The sequence below is a fragment of the Haliotis rufescens genome, unplaced genomic scaffold, assembly GCF_023055435.1.
Source record: "Haliotis rufescens isolate VD_foot unplaced genomic scaffold, xgHalRufe1.0.p SCAF_9, whole genome shotgun sequence".
NCBI classification, from domain to species: Eukaryota; Metazoa; Mollusca; class Gastropoda; order Lepetellida; family Haliotidae; genus Haliotis; species Haliotis rufescens.
Genome location: NW_025964383.1, coordinates 35,778,118 through 35,801,363, shown reverse-complemented (window position 1 = coordinate 35,801,363; position 23,246 = coordinate 35,778,118). Strand labels below are relative to the sequence as shown.

The following is a 23,246-nucleotide window of genomic DNA, read 5'->3' as shown; positions in this document are numbered from 1 at the left end:
TCTGCAGAACATAAATAAGATAAGATAGATAAGATAATATTTATTGCAGAAACATTCCATTATGGGACTGATGCAATTTTGTAAAGATGAAACATTATGATTCATATATACATGTATACAGACATACATAATTTACATTCCTGTAGACACAAAAACCAATCAATATGACATATTTGATGATATTATTATACATAAAATGTCAACGGTTGGGCTGTTCGTCACGCTGAAGACCCGGGTTCGATTCCCGACAGGGGTACAATGTGTGAAGCCGATTTCTGGTGTCCCCCGCCGTGATATTGCTGGAATATTGCATAAAGCGGCGTTAAACCATACTCACTCACTCAACGGTTGATTAGGTTGAAGGGGTATTTATTGTTTAAAATAATAGACATGGAAACAAATGCTGTTACCCCATATTCATCAACAGTGAGAACCTTGCAAACTTTGCACACTTGGCACTTCCGGTGGCCTGGCACTGGCCTCAGTGTAAACTATCGACATGGATGCTAGGTCAAATAACCCCAAACACCCTGTCCCCACTGGTGATATGTCACCAACCTATGAGTCAATTATGGTAGCGTTTAAAGGATCTCATGGTGGATAGTACTTCAGGAGAGAATAGTACAACAACACAAACTACCGAAATTCAAGCATAGCTGTAGCATCTGACACACGACACATACCAAGAATGGTGGCAGGCACACCTCAAAACCAAAGGGGTGTTCACCTGAAGATGTACATATATTGATCCATTTGAATGAAGTGAATATGACGACGAGATTGTTCTTGTTGAGGAGATAATGCCGACGAGATGGTTCTTGTCGAGGAAGTAATGCCGACCAGATGGTTTCTTGTTGAGGAGATAATGCCAACAAGATGGTTCTTGTCGAGGAAATAATGACGACGAGATCGTTTCTTGTGGAGGAAGTAATGCCGACGAGATGGTTTCTGTCGAGGAAGTAATGCCGACGAGATGGTTTCTGTCGAGGAAGTAATGCCGACGAGATGGTTTCTGTCGAGGAAGTTATGCCGACGAGATGGTTTCTTGTCGAGGAAGTGATGCCGACGAGATGGTTTCTGTCGAGGAAGTAATGCCGACGAGATGGTTTCTGTCGAGGAAGTAATGCCGAAGAGATGGTTTCTGTCGAGGAAGTAATGCCGACGAGATCGTTTCTTGTCGAGGAAGTTATGCCGACGAGATGGTTTCTTGTCGAGGAAGTAATGCCGACGAGATGGTTTCTTGTCGAGGAAGTAATGCCGACGAGATGGTTATTTACACATATCATAAACTCATCAATTTACTTACTGGGATTCCGATAATTCTAGGGTGGGGCCTTCTGCTTTTAGCCCCTGAATTTGGAAAAAGGCCCACATTTCCAAATACAATGGGGCATTTTAACAATGTACTGTATGGGCAAGTGTGGGTGTACCTAGGGAACATATGAAATGGTCACATAAAGGGCCCATGTCAGAAAATCCCTTGAGTGAACTCTGTATTTATTAACAGGTGTTAAGACTTGAAATAATATATAGACTGAGTTTTAAAACTGGTTTGGAGAATGTATGTTTCACATCCGCCTTGTTTGCAGGTAGTTACACTGTTTTCTTGTAAATAATAATAAATTAATAATAAAGTTTAGTATTCTATTTTGCTCTTTGTGTTTAATTATAAGTATTAACTACACATGTATTAGGGTACACACAAAAAGGACTGTAACTAGTGTAAGCATTTCGATTGTTTTGTACAGCTAGAAGTATTCATATTACTTACAGTTGGTTTTCAAAGTATTAACTATGATAAAAAATTATTATCTTTTTAAAAATTCAATATTTTATTAGTTTTACCTTTAATCTTTGTAACTTTAACATCAGAGCTAGCTGCAGCTTTTAGAAATGTTTAGCTTTATGTACCCTTACACTACACTTTAAAAAGTTATATTGTGGCATCATTTACATGAAATTTTAAGATGAGATCTTGTCAGTAATGACTTCTGCAGGCAACTACTTTAGATGACATCAGCCTATTTAAGACAATAGCAGATGAAAAAATTAACGAAGCGTTAAAAATTTAAGTTTGGATGTTTTGGATGACTATTTTTGAAGATATCGATAATTCTAAATGATTATTGCAAATTGTTAGCCATTTGTTTCATACTTTTGCATTTATTCGGAGGAAAATCAAGAACTGCCATCAAATATTATGAAAGGTTAAAATACTGAACATCCCAGCTGCCATTGTAAATCAGCAAAGAAGAGAAAGGGTGATGAAGTCTGAATGACTAATGCTTGGATGGTGATAGGACTTAAGGTTGGACAAGGCTGATTCTAAACCTATAATCACTGTCAAGCCAATGTCAACCCAGTGCTGCGCCGATAATTATTGTCCATCCGATGCTGAGTCGATAACAATTGCCTATGTCTGGCGGATGGCTGGCCAGATAACTATTTACGACGTTTGGCCGATGTCGATCCGATGAGCAAAACTTCATCGGCCCGACAATGTTTGCCGACGCTGGGCCAATGCTTGGCCGGTGCAGTGCCGATGCAGGGCCGATGACGTTTGCCGACGTTGGGCTGATGTCGATCCGATGAGCAAAACTTCATCGGCCCGACGATGTCCGCCGACGCTGGGCCGATGCTGGGCCGGTGCAGTGCCGATGCATTGCCGATGCAGGGCCGATGAAGTTTGCCGACGTTGGGCCAATGTCGATCCCATGAGCAAAACGTCATCGGGCCGATGATGGCATGCTACCTAGGGACAATGTCATCAAGGACATGTGTGGAGCTGTGACAGTGTTGTTAAGGACACGTGTGGAGCTGTGACAGTGTTGTTGAGGGCATGTATGAAAGTGTGACATTGTAGTTATGCACATGTATGAAGCAGTGACATTGTCGTTAAGGACATGTACGATGCTGTGATATTGTCGTAAAAGACCTCTGCCAAGCTGTAACATTGTTGATAAGAACATGTGAAACTATGACATTGCTGTTAAGGACATCTGTGAAGCTGTGCCATTGTATCTGAAGACATGTGTAAAGCTGTGCCATTGTCGTTAAGGACATGTGTGAAGCTTTGGCATTGTCGTTAAGGACTTATGTGAAGTTGTGGCATTGTAGTTATGGACGTGTGTGGAGCTGTGACATTGTCGTTAAGGACATGTGTGAAGCTGTGACAGTGTCATTAAGGTTGGTTGGTTGGTTGGCACTCAGCAATATTCCAGCTATATGACGGCGGTCTGTAAATAATCGAGTCTAGACCGGACAATCCAGTGATTAATATCATGAGCATCGACCCACGCAATTGGGATCGATGACATGCATCAACCAAGTCAGCGAGCCTGACTACCCGATCCCGTTAGTCCCCTTTACGGCAAGTATGGGTTGCTGAAGGCCTATTCTACCCCGGCGTCTTCACGGGCCAACAGTAATGGAATATATCAGGGTGTGCTTATATTTAATGGAATATATCAGGGTGTGCTTATCTTTTTTTTTCTTTTTGTATATCATTCAATGTGCCAAGTCAAAGTCAGCGAGCCAGACCGCCTGATCCCGTTAGTCGCCTTTTACAACAAGCAAAGTCACCTTTTACGGCAAGCATGGGTTGCTGAAGACCTATTCTACCCCGGATCTTCACGAGTCAGTGCCGTTAAGGACATGTGTGGAGCTGTGGCGTTGTCGTAAAGGACATGAGCGAAGCTGTGATGTTGTCGTTAAGGCCATGTGTGGAGCAGTGACATTGTCGTAAAGGACATGAGCGAAGCTGTGATGTTGTCGTTAAGGCCATGTGTGGAGCAGTGACATTGTCGTAAAGGACATGAGCGAAGCTGTGATGTTGTCGTTAAGGACATGTGTGGAGCTGTGACATTGTTGTTAAGGACATGTGTGGAGCAGTGACATTGTCGTAAAGGACATGAGCGAAGCTGTGATGTTGTCGTTAAGGACATGTGTGGAGCTGTGACATTGTTGTTAAGGACATGTGTGGAGCAGTGACATTGTCGTAAAGGACATGAGCGAAGCTGTGATGTTGTCGTTAAGGACATGTGTGGAGCTGTGACATTGTTGTTAAGGACATGTGTGGAGCAGTGACATTGTCGTTAAGGATATGTGTGAAGCTGTGACATTGTCGTTAAGGACATGTGTGGAGCAGTGACATTGTCGTATAGGACATGAGCGAAGCTGTGATGTTGTCGTTAAGGACATGTGTTGAGCTGTGAGATTGTTAGAAAATGTGTGAAGCTGTGATATTGTCGTTAAGGCCATGTGTGTATGTGAGACATTATCGTTAAGGACATGTTTGAAACTGAGACTCTTTTCTATGAGCCCATGTGTGAAAATGCGACATTGTTGTTTAGGTCATGTGTGAGAGGGGACAAAGGTCATGTGCGAAACTGAGACATGGTCGTTAAGAACCTGTGTAAGTGTGAGACAAAGGTCATGTGTGAGACTGACACATTGTCGTAAAAGCCATGTGTAAGAGTGAGACAAAGATGATGTGCGAGACTGTGACATGGTCGTTAAGGCCATGTGTGAGAGTGAGACAAAAGTCATGTACGAGACTGAGACATTGTCGTTAAGGTCATGCGCGAGAGTGAGACAAAGGTCAGGTGTCAGAGTGAGATATTGTGGTTAAGGCCATGTGTGTTAGTGAGACAAAGGTCATGTGTGAGACTGATACAAAGGTCATGTATGAGAGTGAGACAAAGGTCATGTGTGAGACTGAGATATTGTCGTTAAAGCCATGTGTGTTAGTGAGACAAAGGTCATGTGTGAGAGTGAGACAAAGGTCATGTGTGAGACTGATACAAAGGTCATGTATGAGAGTGAGACAAAGGTCATGTGTGAGACTGAGATATTGTCGTTAAGGCAATGTGTGTTAGTGAGACAAAGGTCATGTGTGAGAGTGAGACAAAGGTCATGTGTGAGACTGAGACATCGTTGTTTAGGCCACGTGTGTTAGTGAGACAAAGGTCATGTGTGAGACTGAGACATTGCCGTTAAGGATACGTGTAAAACTGACAGAATTTCGATTACGCAATGCATAAAACTGTGACATTGTCATACGCTAAGTTGTGGTTTTGTTAAGAAAGCCATGGGTGAGACAGGCATTGTCAAAATGGTCATGTGTGAAGCTGCGAAACTCTCTATTTAAGCAGGGTAATCAGAAACTGCAAAACTAATAATTGAAGTAAGTTGTGTTTGAGGAACTTATCCAAATTTTAATTGGACGAGCACTTTCATAATATGTTATGGTAAACATGTGGATGACATTTCAAAGTTTGGTGGCCAAAATGCAATTCCTTATTTTGGCTACAATATGTTCTCATGACTGTTCAGGTGAAAACTTCCCATATCGGTGTATGTGATTATGACGGGTGCACACTTTTCGCGAACACCTGTTATAATCACTGATCACCATTTATGCATTGCATAGAGGACTACATTAGTGTGGCGTATTCTTTTTCAGACAATTGCTATAACTTTGTTACTTTTAGGATTAGGGGGAACTGAAAGTGCTTGAATACCAATTGGATTATGACTGGATTATTTACGAAATTGACCTGTTGTCTCTCTGCATAGGTAACCAAGATAAAACCATGGATTGTATCGGCTGTTCTTTCCAGAAAATAACTGGATTTGAACCCGAGGCTTGACTCTAGATGACGGGAGATACATTGAATATATAACCTGCTGATCTGTGTTCATTAAACGTTGTTTCAACAACATTTTTACTGTATTCATATAGTCCTCGGTATACTTGTGTAACACTTCAGGAGTTCCCAGAAACATGGCCCCGCCCACCCATACACTGTTCCCTTTGATTACGCTTTCTATTGTAGCTTTATCGTTAAAACCATACACACGGCTATAAGCGACTCTTTCTCTGTCCCATTCGTGTGGTATTTGAAGCTTGAACACCGAGTTATCATCAGCAAGAGCACGAAAGAGTCCAATATCCAACCAACAGAAATATTTGGTAGGAAACAGTTCCTCCATTAAGACTTTGTTAACTAACTCAAACTTTGCATGCATCGCACATGAGTAGTTCTCGTTAACTGTGTTCGGATGATGATGTGGATAGTTAGGCTGACTGTAAATACTTCGAATTTCCCCAGCCAAAGAGAAGGACCAGAGATTGGCCCTGTCTATAAGGAAAACCTTTGTCATGTTGCTAGGGAACTTCCGTCTGAGGTTAGTAAGTAAATTAAAGGCATCTCTAGAATCGGTATATGCGACAAGGTTGTTCCTGATTCTGCCAAACACCTTCATCCATTGCATATAACGGCTTGGTGTGTGCACGTTGGATGTTTGACCCTTGGCGAATGAGCCAATGTTAAAATATGCTGTAACGACTGTGATTTCAGGTTTCAGAAGGGATGGATCGTCGATGCTCTGCGACAGGATCTGAAAGAAAGTTACTCGGGATAGACTTTGAGGAAAATATTCAATAAACAGTACCAATGGCTGCTTGTGTGTTATAATCTTCTGTTAACTTCAAGGTCTTCATGAACACAAGTGAGTTGACTATATATGAACATATATGAATAGTTAGAACATCAAGAATTATATTGTAAGGAGAGTAATCAAATTGGAAGTAAGACATTTTTTAAATAATTGTTATTTTAAGACATGGTAACACATGAGCGTATCTACTCACTTTGTTGGTTTTGTTGTCTATGTTGAAGGTCACTTGCAGCCCAGATGGGAGGATTTGTTTTCTTGACAAAGCCTTGATATAAAACATTATAAAACAATGTTAGATTGTTCCTACAAAATACGCCACACAACTGAAACAAAAAACACAGTTGTAAGTGGTAAAATCTCCAATTACTGACACATAGAAATGTTCTTAGTGTAGCATCGACCATGAATGCTAAGAGTCACTTGTTAATCTCGCCCCGATTTGCTTCTTTACAGGCGGCTGTGACGTGGTTGTATGAACTCAAACAGTTTCAAGTCCTTCATGACATATGTGTCATGGGTTTGCTCATAATAAACTGATGGGTTCAAACAGAAGAGAGTTAGATAATACTCACTAACATTATAATTATCATATACATTCTGACAATAGAGTACAAATGAACATAACATCCATCTATCCACACCCATCCAATTATCCATGGATGTATGTATACATGCAGTGCACGCACGCACTCACGCACGCACACACACACACAGAGACACACACACACGCGCACGCACGCACACAAACACACACACACACACACACACACACATGCATGCATACTTGCATACATACATACAAATTAAAAATCATGCCGAAATCTGAAAATAGAATACCTCGATAGTCATTTTAACTTGGGCGTGATGAGATATTCGGGGTAGAATAGGTCTTCAGCAACCCATGCTTGCTGCAAAAGACGACTCTGCTTGTCGTAAGAGGTGACTAACGGGATCGGGTGGTCAGGCTCGCTGACGTGGCTGATGCATGTTATCGTAACACAATTGCGATGGATCGATGTGCATGTCGTCAATCACTGGATTGTCTGGTCCAGACTCGATTATTTACAGACCGCCTTCAAATAGCTTGAATATTGCTGACTACGGCGTTAAACGGCAAATAAACAACAACAACAAAAACAAAACTTGATAATAACGTGAGAATAAACACAAGACTTATAATCATAATGTGTTTTTGTACTTTGCACTTACCGTTGAGTTCAGGAACTCCGATCTTTTCAACCAAACTGTCGCTGAAGAAAGGTGATGTACAAAACATTAACTGTAGGAACTGAACTGCACAAATACTGTAATCAACAGTAATCAGTAAATTATGGCACTTAGAATTTTTAAATTTCTGTATGGTTGAGGATTCTATGGATAGTGTGGTTTGTACTAAAGTGGCATTTGGTGACGTTCCAAGTAGAACCATGCAACTGTTCAAGCAAATTGACCGCCATATTTTATTCAAATACAAGAATAGAGCATACAAAACGCATGTTGATTGATAATGACGAAACACGCTAGGATAGTAACACTATACACTGTCTCACATTAAGTAACAGATAAGTTCCTTCTCGCAGTTACATACATAATCTCGTCCACATAAGAAAATATCCTCGCAATGCCCCAGAATGTCGTTGCTTCAGTGACCAGTTCAACCGTTTGCTTTAGTTTGGGTTGAGTTGAGGTGATGAGGTGGTTTTAGTGACAGGTTGGGGGTCAGGCAAGTTTATCATCCGACAAAATATACTTAACAGGTGATTGACAAGAGGGATGACTTCAGCTTTTCAATCGTCAACATTCACTGAATGTGCAGCTCCAGCCTTTGGTGTCTACATTTCACAACTTTTGAGATACAATCAAGCATGCCCTTTCTACCAAGATTTCAAAGTCAAAGTCACACAACTTTTGCTGAGAAGTTGTTTAATCAATGTTACACCATTAATGGCCTCGGGGCGGTCGGGTAGTCTAGTCGTTAAAGCGTTCGCTCGTCACCCCGAAGACCCGGGTTCGATTCCCGACATGGGTACAATGTGTGAAGCCCATTTCTGGTGTCCCCCGCCGTAATATTGCTGGAATATTGCTAAAAACGGCGCAAGACCACACTCACGCACTCACCCATTCATGGCCTCAGTAAAACTTTAAAAAAGGTTTATTGTGAACATTTGAAAGAGATTTCCAAATTTGAGATATCAGTGACGAAAATGATGCAATAACCTATTTTAACTTGTACTATATATCCCCTTGTTTTGTCAGATAAACAATTGACTTGCCTTTGCAATTGTTTGTGACGGGTGGGGCTTAACGTTTCGCGAACACCTAGTGTCTTCACTATGTGATAGTGATTCACAAAACATGTGTTCATTATGTGGCCGGAATCGTACACTCGACTCGACTCGACTCGTACACTAAGATTTCTTATGAACGAATTGAAAAGACTTTGTCACTTTTATGTAGAGGGGAATGTCTGAGTAATTCTCCATCCCTTTAAAATAATGGAGCAGGGGTCCCGCTGGGGCCGAGGCCCATTATTGTTAAGGAATTGAGAGTTACGAGGATATTCCCCTACTTAAAACACATCACTACTCTTACACTTGACAAAACATTATAAAGAGTCATAAAACATACATTGTAAAGATAAGCGGACTGATTCATAAATCAAATACTTAAAAGCTCCAACGACCTATCTGAGGCAGGCAAACAAATAACCTTCTTGTGGATACCCGCCCACGTAGGAATATACGGTAATGAAAACGCCGATAAAGCAGCTAAACTATCCCTCAAAATCCCAGAAATAAGCTTAAACTTACCCATCTCAAAATCAGAAATTAAAAGTGTAAACAAGCAAAAAATCACAAAAAATGGCATAACCTATATCTAAACTCAAATAGCCAAATCAAAAAAATGCTCAGCAAACCACTAACCAAAAATTCTCCATCCATCAAAATAAATCGACAGAGTAATCACTAAACTCCAAAAAGGACACACTAACCTAAATAACCACCTAAAAAAACACACACACACACACTACAGGTAACTGCCCACACTGCAAACAACCAGAAACCCCAGAACACGCACTCATCCACTGCACACACTACCTAACACATCGAACCGCATTACAAACCAACCTCAATCTAAACAAGGCTCTCACTCTAGAAGCAATACTAAACCCACAAAATAAACTAGAAAACTTCAAGGCCCTAGGCGTATTCTTAATAAAAACGGAACTAATAAAACGCATCTAAAAACACAATAACCTACCAAATCAAAATCATATAAACAAACAAACATCCACCATACCCAGCTCCCTTATTTCTCCTCCCCCACCCCATCGGCATCTATTCCAAATCTTAAAATTCCCAAATTCTATATAAGCAACCCCTAAACCCCCCTCTTGGGTTGCACAGACCACTTTCGCCCCTTTCGGAAACACATTAAATGGCCTGGCCGGGCCCGTGTGCGAAATACGCATCAGTCGGAAAGCGCACGTTAAATCTCCCAAGTAAGTAAGTAAGTATATAGGTATAAGTTCGTTCGTTGGTTCAGTTCACAAGTTATTCATTCATTGTCCTTGTTGGAGGAAGCATCGCTAACATGCAGCGGATTACTAAATAGAGTATATAGAGTTCATAGAGTATATCTATCTCACTTCCATCTCTACTGGGATCTCGAACAAACCAAAATCCAGTGGGGTCGGACACTTACCAAGCCGGCAGCCATCTTGCCGAACGCCTCACCCCAAAGAGCCACCCCACGGACAATACGGGTCTCATCTCACGAGTCGCTAAGTCTCCTTTTCTATCTCCCTCTCCCCTCTAATTTACTTATAGTCTCACATTATATTTTTATTGATTATATAAGCTTAACTTCTCACTTACTAGTGTATCTTATCTATTGTTTATTCACCACCCAGTGTTATATCACCCATTCATTGTTGTCATCTACCCAAACTGACATCCACAACCCCTACACCCACGTCCCCTCATACAGACTCCATTTTCACAACACCCATACATTCAGATACCCATTTCCCAGGACTTCCGCCCAGACACAGCCAAAACCCTGTTCCCTTCGTCATAAAACATACATTGTAAAGATAACCTCGTGACGGAGCACGTGCAACAGTGGCAGAGAACACAATCAACTCTCCATTCCCCCACAAAATATTGGAGAGCTAAAACAATAGAATGATGTCACAGGTGTGTTTTAATTGCAAGTAAATGACAATGAAAAGGAACTATATCTCCACTGTTGGTGAGTCAGTGAATGCGTTGTGTTTAACGCCGCTTGGAACAGTATTTCAACTGATATACCACGGCTTGTCAGCTTGATATTTGAGTAAAGCTTTTCACAAAGTGATGAAGGCCTCAGGTTTTTACTGCTTCAGTGAAATCCACGAGCACGAGTATGGTGCTGATGAAGATAAATACACAACCTTTTGGAACCGTGATTCGAACCCACAATCATACGTATCTGGCGTGCCCAATGGAGGGCTGAGATGACAAGGTCGCCCGTGACCTCTATTGTTGCATGCATGAAAGGTCATAAGGTCGCTCCACAATATACTGTGCATTATACTTAACACGCTGATAACATTATAATAAATTAATTTGTATGGCCATGTTTTTTTCTGAAAATGTCAACATTCTTCGAATTATGTTTTTGTGTTAGATTGGACGGTCAGGGACAGACTATAATACCCGCGCCCCAATCTTCTTAATGCTCCCTAATTGACAATGGACAATTTATGGACAATGGAAGTGTGTGTGTACGTGTGTGTTTGTGTGCGTGTGTGCGTGCGTGCGTGCGTGCGTGTGTGTGTGTGTGTACTTGTACTTGTATTTTGCGGAGATTAGTTAATTAAGTGAACTGTTTACAGGCCGTTGTAAATCATAAACAGTCCGTCGACTACAACCCATCGTCCTTGCGACTTCAGCTACGGACGTTCCCGTCTGCAACATGCCGATGGCACGTTCACGTTGCACATTTGAAAGGCGTGGCATGACAAATGGCCGTAAAGACTTTTGTTTTCTTGTGTTTTTCTTTTTTTGTTAATGACTGCTAAAAAGTATGGCTGAACACATGTGGGGTGTTATGGCCACGTGACCAGTTGCACGTGAAAAAACACTTTTGCCACTATAGTGCTGTGCACATGATTGTGATCGATTCACCTGCACAAAAACGGGTGTTACCTGAAGACAATACGTGGCCATTACTGTTTAAATACACAATAAGGGCCCACAATCATTACTGGTCAAAATGTTAAAATTTTCGGATTGTAAAGTTTTTAATTTGGTTCAGTATATATACAAAAAACTACATCGGCCACACAAATGTCAAAACATGATAAGATGTGTTTTATTATCATGTAGATTCTACGATGTACAACCCACGAGTCGCAATCTCGGGGTGAGAGGATGACAGCGGCAAGCAAAATATGAATAGCCAAACAATTACATTAGTATTTTTGAATGAACATTGCTTCATTTGTCATTGTCGCAGTCGTATTTGTTAAGAGTGGGGATGGATTAGGTTAGGAAATTAATTACAAACTCGAATTTACAAGTCAATTTGGTGATTGCTGTCAGCATAAAAAGCAGTGTCCTCATGAAATTCATAACGAGGCTTTCGGACACTTTCAGCAATGCGTGTGCATGTCATGCGGTCTAGCTAACATTCCTATTGATCGATGAGGAGCTACACTGCTGAGTTCGGTTTTCGATCACCAAACAGTTGAAATGAAAAATTGTTTGAAATTTATCATGAAATACTGCATAAATTTTATTTTTTTTAAAGTACTATTTCAAAGGTAATTGATGCTAAATATATATCACAAGACAATCAAAATTCAAATTAATGGCAAAACTTTGATGAGGAAAAATAGATACTGCAGTACAGATTTTTCAGGATTATCCATTATCCATTGTAGAAAAAAACATCTAGAGCCTTGTTTCAAATTTGATGTATTCGAACTAAAGATATATTATTCCAGTTTATCATTGTCCCTTTCCTATGTTTACAAGCAATGTAATTGTACATAAAACTACTTGTCCCCAATACTTTCCTGCTATTTTTTACATACAAGTGTTTGTAATATGCACCTACCTTTGTATTTGAACTATTAATGACAAACGTTTATTTGCACTTTTGGTTTACCGTGATATAATCTACACATATATGGTATCACATAATAAATGAAATCTGTTTTGTGGTAACCAGACTTCACAGGATCTGTTCAATATTATGTCAATATGAGGATTTTCTCACTGCTTTTCAATGGATGGCTATGGCTATTAAAGTGAAACTACTTTCCCTGGGAAATTATTTCTGCTACATGGCTCCAGACAAGGACTGTATGTACAAATGCAAATATGCGAGATAAGATGTATGAATTAAGGAAAGTACCTGATATCTGTGTATGGCCAAAGCTTTATTGAAATGTTACTTTTATGTTTTGAGCAACCTCTTGACATCATCATCATCATATCTAAGTGCTCACTGCTGCTACACAAACTTAATACATAATGTTCTTATATTTCTATTTAAAAAAACCAGACGTTCAGCCATTGCCTGTTGGCAAACAAGGATGAGCTGAATTAACTCTTAGCAGCTTTTCGAAAATCGAGCAACTGAGAGAGTGGATTAAATTTATTTAGGTGTATTAAGTATGGGAAATTTACTCCAAGTCTGATACATGTACATGTTTCTGAATGAAATATTTATAAGCATATATTTAATATCATGTTTGCGTGCTATCTTATTTTTGATGGACATACAAGATTGATTGCACACATAAAACTGTTCTCCAGCAAGATTGGGGGAGGGGGTTATTATGTGGTTATTGGGGCTAAACCTTTTTCCAATTTCTAATGCTATGTAATGTAAAATCTGAACATTAATGGAAATAAAATACTGTTTAAATCAGATTTCTGGATCATTATTTCCTATATCGTTTAAGTTAGCCTGATTGCAGATCTCTTGAAATTGGTCCCAGTTAGCTTGGTTATAACGGAATTTTGGTTCTTGATTTTCTGTTTGGATTGGTACGTTTGTATCACCTGTGGTTTTGTTTATGGGGAAGTGGGACATCGTGTACTTCCCATTGAGTACTTTGGGCTAGATCTGCGGTGCATATAGTTAGGTCGATAGCCGACATTTTTTGGTTACCCTTATCGTATCTCGTGGGTTGGTTGCTATTTAGGAGTACTAGGTCGTTAGTTTCTATCCATTCGGAAATTAGTTTGCCATGATTATCCATTTTATCATCTATGCTCCAGGTAGGATGGTGAGCGTTTAGGTCTCCTAGGAATATAGTGGATTTATTGCTTATCTTGAGTAGCTTATTTAGATCCTCAGATTGGATTTTTTGTTCTACCCAGTGGTATATATTAATGATGTTTATTTTTTGTTATTTAATGTGATTTGAATGCCGTTTGCTTCTAGGTTTGGCGTGTCTATCTTTATTTCTTCGTAGTTTATATCTTCCCTGATATATATTATTAGTCCTCCTGCGGCTCTACCTGTTTTGGGTTTGGCTCGATCAGTTCTAACTAAGTTATAGTTTGGTAGTGTGAATTTGGATTTTTTGGAGAATTTAGTTTCCTGAATACAAGCAATATGTGGTCCTTTATCTCGTTTAAATTTAGTTTTTAGTTCATGGCCGTGGGAGGTAGGTCCGTTGGCGTTCCACTGAAAAATATTTAGTCCTTCCATTATTGGGGTCGGGTGGTTGGTAATTTTGTTTTAGTTTTGTTTTACTTGGTGACTTCTTTTAGGTGGAGGTTAAAGAGGAAGAAGGGGAAGTTGGTTAAGTTTAGATTGAATGTTAGTTTGTGGAAGGATTTCATGCTAGCTTTAGGTGAGTTTTGACTATGCATGTAGGCTAGGAGTAAAGTGAGACTATTTAGGTTTTTGATGTTGGTTAATTGGGTTTTTTTGCGGTTTAGTTTTTTGTTTCTTTTAGGGGCTGAGAAGGTAGTTTCATTTGTTTTAGTTGGAGTAGTTTCGATTGTTTCTTCAGTTGTGGAGAACTCTTCGTCATCGGTTAAGTTAGATTTAGCTGTTTGGGTTTCAATAGGGGTGGCTCGCGGTATGGAGGGTATATTATTCCAGTTTATCATTGTCCCTTTCCTATGTTTACAAGCAATGTAATTGTACATAAAACTACTTGTCCCCAATACTTTCCTGCTATTTTTTACATACAAGTGTTTGTAATATGCACCTACCTTTGTATTTGAACTATTAATGACAAACGTTTATTTGCACTTTTGGTTTACCGTGATATAATCTACATATATATGGTATCACATAATAAATGAAATCTGTTTTGTGGTAACCAGACTTCACAGGATCTGTTCAATATTATGTCAATATGAGGATTTTCTCACTGCTTTTCAATGGATGGCTATGGCTATTAAAGTGAAACTACTTTCCCTGGGAAATTATTTCCGCTACATGGCTCCAGACAAGGACTGTATGTACAAATGCAAATATGCGAGATAAGATGTATGAATTAAGGAAAGTACCTGATATCTGTGTATGGCCAAAGCTTTATTGAAATGTTACTTTTATGTTTTGAGCAACCTCTTGACATCATCATCATCATATCTAAGTGCTCACTGCTGCTACACAAACTTAATACATAATGTTCTTATATTTCTATTTAAAAAAACCAGACGTTCAGCCATTGCCTGTTGGCAAACAAGGATGAGCTGAATTAACTCTTAGCAGCTTTTCGAAAATCGAGCAACTGAGAGAGTGGATTAAATTTATTTAGGTGTATTAAGTATGGGAAATTTACTCCAAGTCTGATACATGTACATGTTTCTGAATGAAATATTTATATGGAGGGTTGTGTTTGTGCTTGAGGGTTGGGTGTAGCTGTGGACTCCTTAGCGTTTGTGTTTTTTTGTTGTGCTTGCTTGTGGGGGAGTGTTGTTGCCATGTGGGCTGTAGAGTGTTTGGATAAGGGTTGTGTTGTGGTAGTCGTTTTGTGGTTTGTTTTGCATGCGGGTGTTGATGTTGTGGCTATGTGAGGTATGGGAGAGTTGGTGGGTGGTTGTGTGGCTGCATGTGTGTGTGAGGTGGGTGCGGTTTCTCGGTAGGGGCCCCAGCCGGAGCTGTCGGTTATGGGTGTGGTGTTTGTTTGAGGGATGGTGTTTGGGTGCGGTGTAGGGAGATGTGGTTTGGATGCGGGTGATGCAAATTTTCGTGTTTGGATTTTGGCCGTTTCTATGTTTATGTGTTTGTTGGCCTGCTGGGAGGGGGTGTATCTGTGAGGGCATTGGTTTGATAGTGAGGTGTGCTTAAAGAACTTGCAGTAGATGCACCAGGGTGAGCATGTGCCTGGGCAGTCTGTTTGTGCGCATTTTTTACATTTATTTTTTTATTTTTAAATGTGCATTGGGAGGCAGTGTGATTATATTTGAGGCAGTTGGAACATTGTTTGACCTGTTTTATGTTGGGTTTGACTTCTAAGTTAGTGTGGGCTCCGAAACATATGTGTTTAGGGGCTTCGGGAAATTTAGCGGGTTTTTTTAAGTTTATGATTACAATTGATTTAAACAGTATTTTATTTCCATTAATGTTCAGATTTTACATTACATAGCATTACAAAATGGAAAAAGGATTAGCAAACAGGCCAAAAAGGCCTATATTAATGCTTCTCCTAATATTGTACATTATACATGTAGATTGTAATGAAGTCTATAGAGCAGACATTAATGAGTGACACAACATGAAATAAAATGGAAAGCAAGATACCAAATGCATTTTATATTCTTAAGTTGACACATAACTTACGTTAAGCGGTTTGTTTCAATAAAGTAATTGTGAACTGATTTTATAATGTGTTCATTGTCTGAGGAAGATGAATCTTCATTGCCCTGTATGTATAGTATGTATGCTGAGCTGGTTAACAAAAAAGTATTTATCAATTCTAAACTTGGCATAGCGTGGATAGAAAAAAGTGGAAAGCATCTTCTCTATTTAGGCCAGATGGACAGATGGGATTATCAATCAGAAATCTGTCAAATAAATGTGATTTTAAATCACTACAACCTAGCCTAAATCTAGATAAAATCACCTGACATTGCCGCTGGCCATAACTAGCAAAAGATGTAAAATTTGAAGTAAGCTTAGTTTCTCTAGAAATTAATTGCTTAAACCGAGATAAGGAATCTACATTTCTAATATTAATATCAAGTGCATTCCAAGCTTGTATAACAGATGACAAAAAAGATCGATTATACTGGGATAAGCGTCCTGCACTGGTCTGGAAGTCATTAGAAGTACGAAGGTTATATCCAGTTATGCTGGATATATTAGGTGGGACCCATAAAGATAGATATTTAGGAGTTAGCCCATTGACCATTTTGTAAAATATACATAATTTATGGTAATGTCGTCTTTCGGACAGTGAGCATAAACCCGTTTCCCAATAAAGTTTTTTGTGACTGGTTCCTCGTACTGCTCCAAATATTGTTCGTAGAGCATCCAAGTGTAAATTTTCTAATAGTTTTACTTGTTCATTATTACAATTATCCCAAATATTATCACAATAATCAAAATAGGTAAAATAAAAGATTTGTACATGGTTTCGAGCGTTCTTCGATTTAGACGGTATTTCAGGCTACGCAAACAATTAATTAATGGGCTCACTTTACGTACAATATATTCAATGTGTTTGTGCCTAGATGTTTATGATCACTTACTTCGGGTATTAGAATATCATTCATTCGCAGAGGTAATTTAGGACTAGGATTAATTTTAATAGAAAATAACATGGCTTCCGTTTTGGAAGGACTAAATTTCACCTGCCATTTACTTGCCCAGTTTGATATACATTCTAAATCACTATTCAATATAGCTGCTGTGGATTCGGGATCTTCAATAGTTAGAAATAAAGATGTATCATCAGCAAAAAGTTTAATATTACTCGTTATCCCATGATTACAATTGAGGTTGGAACCGTTTTTCAGTTTCTAGTTGAGGTGATTCTGCGGGTACTTGAGATTTGAGGTTGAGAGTTTAGGTCTTGGTTTATGTTTGCTTCTAGGGAGAGTTCTAAATTGTTTCTCTTGGATTGACTCTAATTACGCCTCGTGTGTATTGCTGCCAATTTTGGTATTTGTTTGATTACGGTAACGTGGAATATTTGAGTTAATTTATTGGCTTCATTGTGGGATTCTTGGTTAGGGAAAATTATTTGGTATCCTTTGTTGGCTTTTTTAAGGTTGCTGTAGTTTATCTTTTCTCGTTTGAACCAGAGTCCTATTTTGTGTATTGAAATTTCATGTGTGAGTGAGGTGCCTGAACCTGTGGAGAAGAAGTAGAGGGTGAAGGTGGTGAGGAAGGCAGCCGAGGAGGGTAAGGGCGATGGAGGTGTCGAGTTTGTGTTTTTTCGGGTTGGTGTTTTGAGGTGGCGAGATGGATGGCTTGGTGGGGGTGGTGTGTTTCGTGTTTTCGCCATACTCGTACGGGACGATGTTTTCGAGTGACCTCTCGGAAGTGTGTTGTGCGCTTCCGCAGGCGTGGGTGAGTCAGGAGCTGGGATGTCTGCGACTGTGACACTGCGGGTGTCAGTCATGTTTGTTTGGGTGTTGTTGTTTGAGTGTTTAAGAGCGTGAGTTGTGGTGAGTGGTAATGGAGTGGAAGTGGAGAGTGGTGTTTTGGGGAGGTGAGTTGTTTTGAGTGGAGTTTGTTGTTTTAACTGGGTGAGTTGTGTTTAGGAGGTTGAGGAGGGCTTGGGTATTAAGGGTGTTGGTTTGCGGTTTTTGTGTTGTGTTTTTAGAGGGTTTTAAGGCTTATACCTATTTAAGAGGTGGCTTGGGTATGAGTGTTGTTTGTATGGAGTTCGCTTGGTGTAGAACAATGGATGAGTGTTTTTATAATTACCTTTGAAGTTCTCATTGGGCTGGCTATTAGGCGAAGCTGTGCTGGCTTGGGAGGCTTTGAGGCTAGAGATGTGTTGGGTTGGGGTATAAACTGCAACTGAAGTATACTAAACTTAAAATACCCAAAATAGACACAACACTAGCTAGCCAAATAAATAAACAAACCGACCCAAACATAGCTAAAACTACCACACTAGCATACATACACGAAAATTGGCCAAATTGGTGTCACATTTACACGGACGGATCCTCAGATCCGACCTCCAAACACACAGGTTTCGGAGTCCATACCACACAACCAACTAAAACCACACAATCCTTCCGACTCCCAAACAACCAATCAATATTCACGGCAGAACTAATGGGCATGGCCTCAGCCCTCCATAATCAAAAATCCAAAAACCACAAAAAAAATCCTAATACTTACCGACTCCCTAAGTGGACTGCAAGCCCTCCAAAACAAAAATACCAAAAACCGACCTAAATTCATAAATCAAATACTTAAAAGCTCCAACGACCTATCTGAGGCAGGCAAACAAATAACCTTCTTGTGGATCCCCGCCCACGTAGGAATATACGGTAATGAAAACGCCGATAAAGCAGCTAAACTATCCCTCAAAATCCCAGAAATAAGCTTAAACTTACCCATCTCAAAATCAGAAATTAAAAGTGTAAACAAGCAAAAAATCACACAAAAATGGCATAACCTATATCTAAACTCAAATAGCCAAATCAAAAAAGTGCTCAGCAAACCACTAACCAAACCAAAAATTCTCCATCCATCCAAAAAAATCGACAGAGTAATCACTAAACTCCAAACAGGACACACCAACCTAAATAACAACCTAAAAAATTTTAAAAAACACACTACAGGTAACTGCCCACACTGCAAACAACCAGAAACACCAGAACACGCACTCATCCACTGCACACACTACCTAACACATCGAACCGCATTACAAACCCCCCTCAATCTAAACAAGGCTCTAAATCTAGAAGCAATACTAAACCCACAAAATAAACTAGAAAACTTCAAGGCCTTAGGCGTATTCTTAATAAAAACGGAACTAATAAAACGCATCTAAAAACACAATAACCTACCAAATCAAAATCATATAAACAAACAAACATCCACCATACCCAGCTCCCTTAGTTCTCCTCCCCAATCCCATCGGCATCTATTCCAAATCTCAAAATTCCCAAATTCTATATAAGCAACCCCTAAAACCCCCCTCTTGGGTTGCACAGACCACCTTTGCCCCTTTCGGAAACACATTAAATGGCCTGGCCGGGCCCGTGTGCGAAATACGCATCAGTCGGAAAGCGCACGTTAAATCTCCAAAGTAAGTAAGTAAGTATATAGTATAGAATCCAAAAACCACCAAAAAAAATCCTAATACTTACCGACTCCCTAAGTGGACTGCAAGCCCTCCAAAACAAAAATACCAAAAACCGACCTAAATTCATAAATCAAATACTTAAAAGCTCCAACGACCTATCTGAGGCAGGCAAACAAATAACCTTCTTGTGGATACCCGCCCACGTAGGAATATACGGTAATGAAAACGCCGATAAAGCAGCTAAACTATCCCTCAAAATCCCAGAAATAAGCTTAAACTTACCCATCTCAAAATCAGAAATTAAAAGTGTAAACAAAGAAATCACAAAAAATGGCATAACCTATATCTAAACTCAAATAGCCAAATCAAAAAAGTGCTCAGCAAACCACTAACCAAAAATTCTCCATCCATCAAAAAAAAACGATAGAGTAATCACTAAACTCCGAAAAGGACACACTAACCTAAATAACCACCTAAAAAAAAAACACACACACTACATGTACAGGTAACTGCCCACACTGCAAACAACCAGAAACCCCAGAACACGCACTCATCCACTGCACACACTACCTAACACATCGAACCGCATTACAAACCACCCTCAATCTAAACAAGGCTCTAACTCTAGAAGCAATACTAAACCCACAAAATAAACTAGAAAACTTCAAGGCCTTAAGCGTATTCTTAATAAAAACGGAACTAATAAAACGCATCTAAAAACACAATAACCTACCAAATCAAAATCATATAAACAAACAAACATCCGCCATACCCAGCTCCCTTATTTCTCCTCCCCAACCCCATCGGCATCTATTCCAAATCTCAAAATTCCCAAATTCTATATAAGCAACCCCTAAACCCCCCTCTTGGGTTGCACAGACCACTTTCGCCCCTTTCGGAAACACATTAAATGGCCTGGCCGGGCCCGTGTGCGAAATACGCATCAGTCGGAAAGCGCACGTTAAATCTCCAAAGTAAGTAAGTAAGTAAGTATATAGGTATAAGTTCGTTCGTTGGTTCAGTTCACAAGTTATTCATTCATACAGACTCCATTTTCACAACACCCATACATTCAGATACCCATTTCCCAGGACTTACGCCCACACATAGACGGTCTAAACATCACATGGCAAACTCCAAAATGGCTTACATCAATACAAGGGGTTATATACATAGATCACATGGACACACAGGAAGATATAATGGAATACATACACACAGCAAACTGCAATAAAAAACAAAAACACAGCCCCAGCCACTGGATTAGACAACATCAGTTACAAAATTCTCAATCATATCCCCATCAAAATTCAAAAATTATTACTGCAACTTTACAACCAAATTTGGACCTCTGGCTACCTCCCGAAAACCTGGAAAAATGCACTGGTGGTGCCAGTTCTGAAACCAGGGAAACCCCCAAATGACCCAGACTCTTATCGCCCCATCTCACTCACATTACATTTATCTAAAATCATGGAATCAATAATTAATAACAGACTAAAGCATAAAATCCAAAACAATGGCCTTATTAAAGAGGACCAGAGCGGCTTCACAGCCAATAGACAGACTTTAGACCATATTTTAAATCTAGAACATGATGTTAAGACAGCCCAAATACAAAAACAATACACTGTGGCCATTTTTATTGATTTTTCTAAAGCATTTGACATGGTTTGGCAACAAGGCCTAATTCAAAAATACTAGACAAAGCCATTGATGGAAGAATTTTAAATTTCATTCACTCTTTCTTAACTAACAGAAACATAACAGTAAAATCAAACAACACACTATCAGAACCCCACCAACTAGAAAATGCCCCCCCCCCCCCCCCCCCCCCCCCCATTTTCCCAAATCTACCTAAAAACATAACTACAGCAAAATTCGCCGACGATATCTCATTGTGGACGTCATCAACATCAATAAAAAAAATCGAAAAAAGAATTAAACCAACCCTTTCGGACCTAGAGCACTGGGCTTCCCAATGGGGGTTCAAAATTAATACCAAAAAAACCATCAGCATAGTATTCACAAAACCCTTCATGCCAAATTTATCACCCAAACTCACACTTAATAAAGAAGCTATCAAATTTCAGAAGATACAAAATTTCTAGGAGTCACATTTGACCAACACCTGACATGGGCTCCCCACATTAATAACGTGGTCAATTCCTGTCAAAAACACATCAACCTAATGAGAGCCATCAGCGGCTCTCACTGGGGAGCTGACAAACAAACACTCATAAATATATACAAAACACTTATTCAAGCCAAAATAGACTATGCCGCTCCGGTCTTCCATTCCTTAACAGAAAACCTGGAAAAAAAGCTTAACTCAATCCAATATAAAGCCCTCAAGATAGCCCTGGGGACCAGAAATGGCACCTCCCTTAACACACTACAAATCCTCACAGGCATCACATCAATACAACTTAAACGTCACCAATCAATACTTAACTACTGGGCTGGGGCCCAACAAAACCCCATATACAAAGAAATAACACTGAAATACCAAAACTCTAGACCAGCCACCATCAAAAAATTCAAAAACAACAAAAACAAAGCCCCCTTCATTACCCACCTTCACAACCTCATCAAAACCTACAATCTAGAACATATAACTCGCACACCCCCAAACAATTCATACATCCTTGATCCCCCCCGAAACAGACACATCCTTAACCATAACATTCAGAAAACATAACAAACTCACAAATATAGTAAAAGGCACAATATCACTAAACTACATCCAAGATAACTGGCCGGAACACACACACATCTATACAGATGCATCATATAATACAAACAACAACAAAACAGGGCTGGGGATCCATACAACACAGCCTACACCAGTCACCAAAAAATACCACTACTCAAACTATTCCCTTACAAATACAGCAGAATTACTAGCCATACTCCAAGCATACCATCAAGCCGAAACAACAAACCACAACAAAATCATCATTATCTCTGACTCACTAAATTCAATAAAACAAATTGCAGACAAACACTCAAAAACCAGACCCGACCTTATCAAACAAATAGTAAATATTCACTCAAAACTTAATATGGCAAACAAAACAATAGCACTAGTATGGATACCCAGCCAAACAGGCATACCAGGCAATGAAATCGCAGACCAAACAGCAAAAACAACAACAATCGACCAATCACCCACAATACAATTCCATACAAGCAAAGCCGAAACAAAAACATTAATAAAACACACTATAAGACAACAAAGCTTCCATAACAACATACAAAAATGCAAATCACAATGGATTAAAACACTGTTTACCACCCTAATTACTAAGTGCAAGAACTACACAAACTCCATATTAGCAGATAAAATTATAAACAGAATACAAAGTAATCAAACAAATTTAAACGAAACACTCCATAAACAAAACAGACATCCAAACCCTAACTGCATCCACTGTAACACCACTGAAGACATAAACCACATATTCAACACATGTAGAAAATATAAACAACAACAACAAGCACTATACAACTCTCTTCCGCCCAACTACAAAAACAACGTCACCATGTT

At 39.5% G+C, this 23,246-nt stretch overlaps 1 protein-coding gene across 10 annotated transcripts in view; it reads right to left on the bottom strand.

The window, feature by feature from the left end:
* Positions 1–23,246, bottom strand: part of LOC124147819 — a 165,921-nt gene that overhangs the window by 97,421 nt on the left and 45,254 nt on the right. For 6 of the 10 annotated variants that reach the window (XM_046518607.2, XM_048391520.1, XM_048391516.1 and 3 more), the window contains 4 exons: positions 18,358–18,453; positions 7,672–7,712; positions 6,656–6,727; positions 263–6,402 (listed from right to left, as the gene is read on the bottom strand). The exons of 1 other annotated variant lie outside the window; for it this stretch is intronic. In XM_046518607.2, the coding sequence (XP_046374563.2) occupies positions 5,542–6,402; positions 6,656–6,727; positions 7,672–7,712; positions 18,358–18,453 (1,070 nt within the window). In that variant the 3' untranslated portion in view covers positions 263–5,541. Of the gene's footprint in view, positions 1–262; positions 6,403–6,655; positions 6,728–7,671; positions 7,713–18,357; positions 18,454–23,246 lie in introns of those variants that run through there. 3 more of the 10 variants (XM_048391522.1, XM_048391518.1, XM_046518611.2) reach the window with 1 other exon arrangement.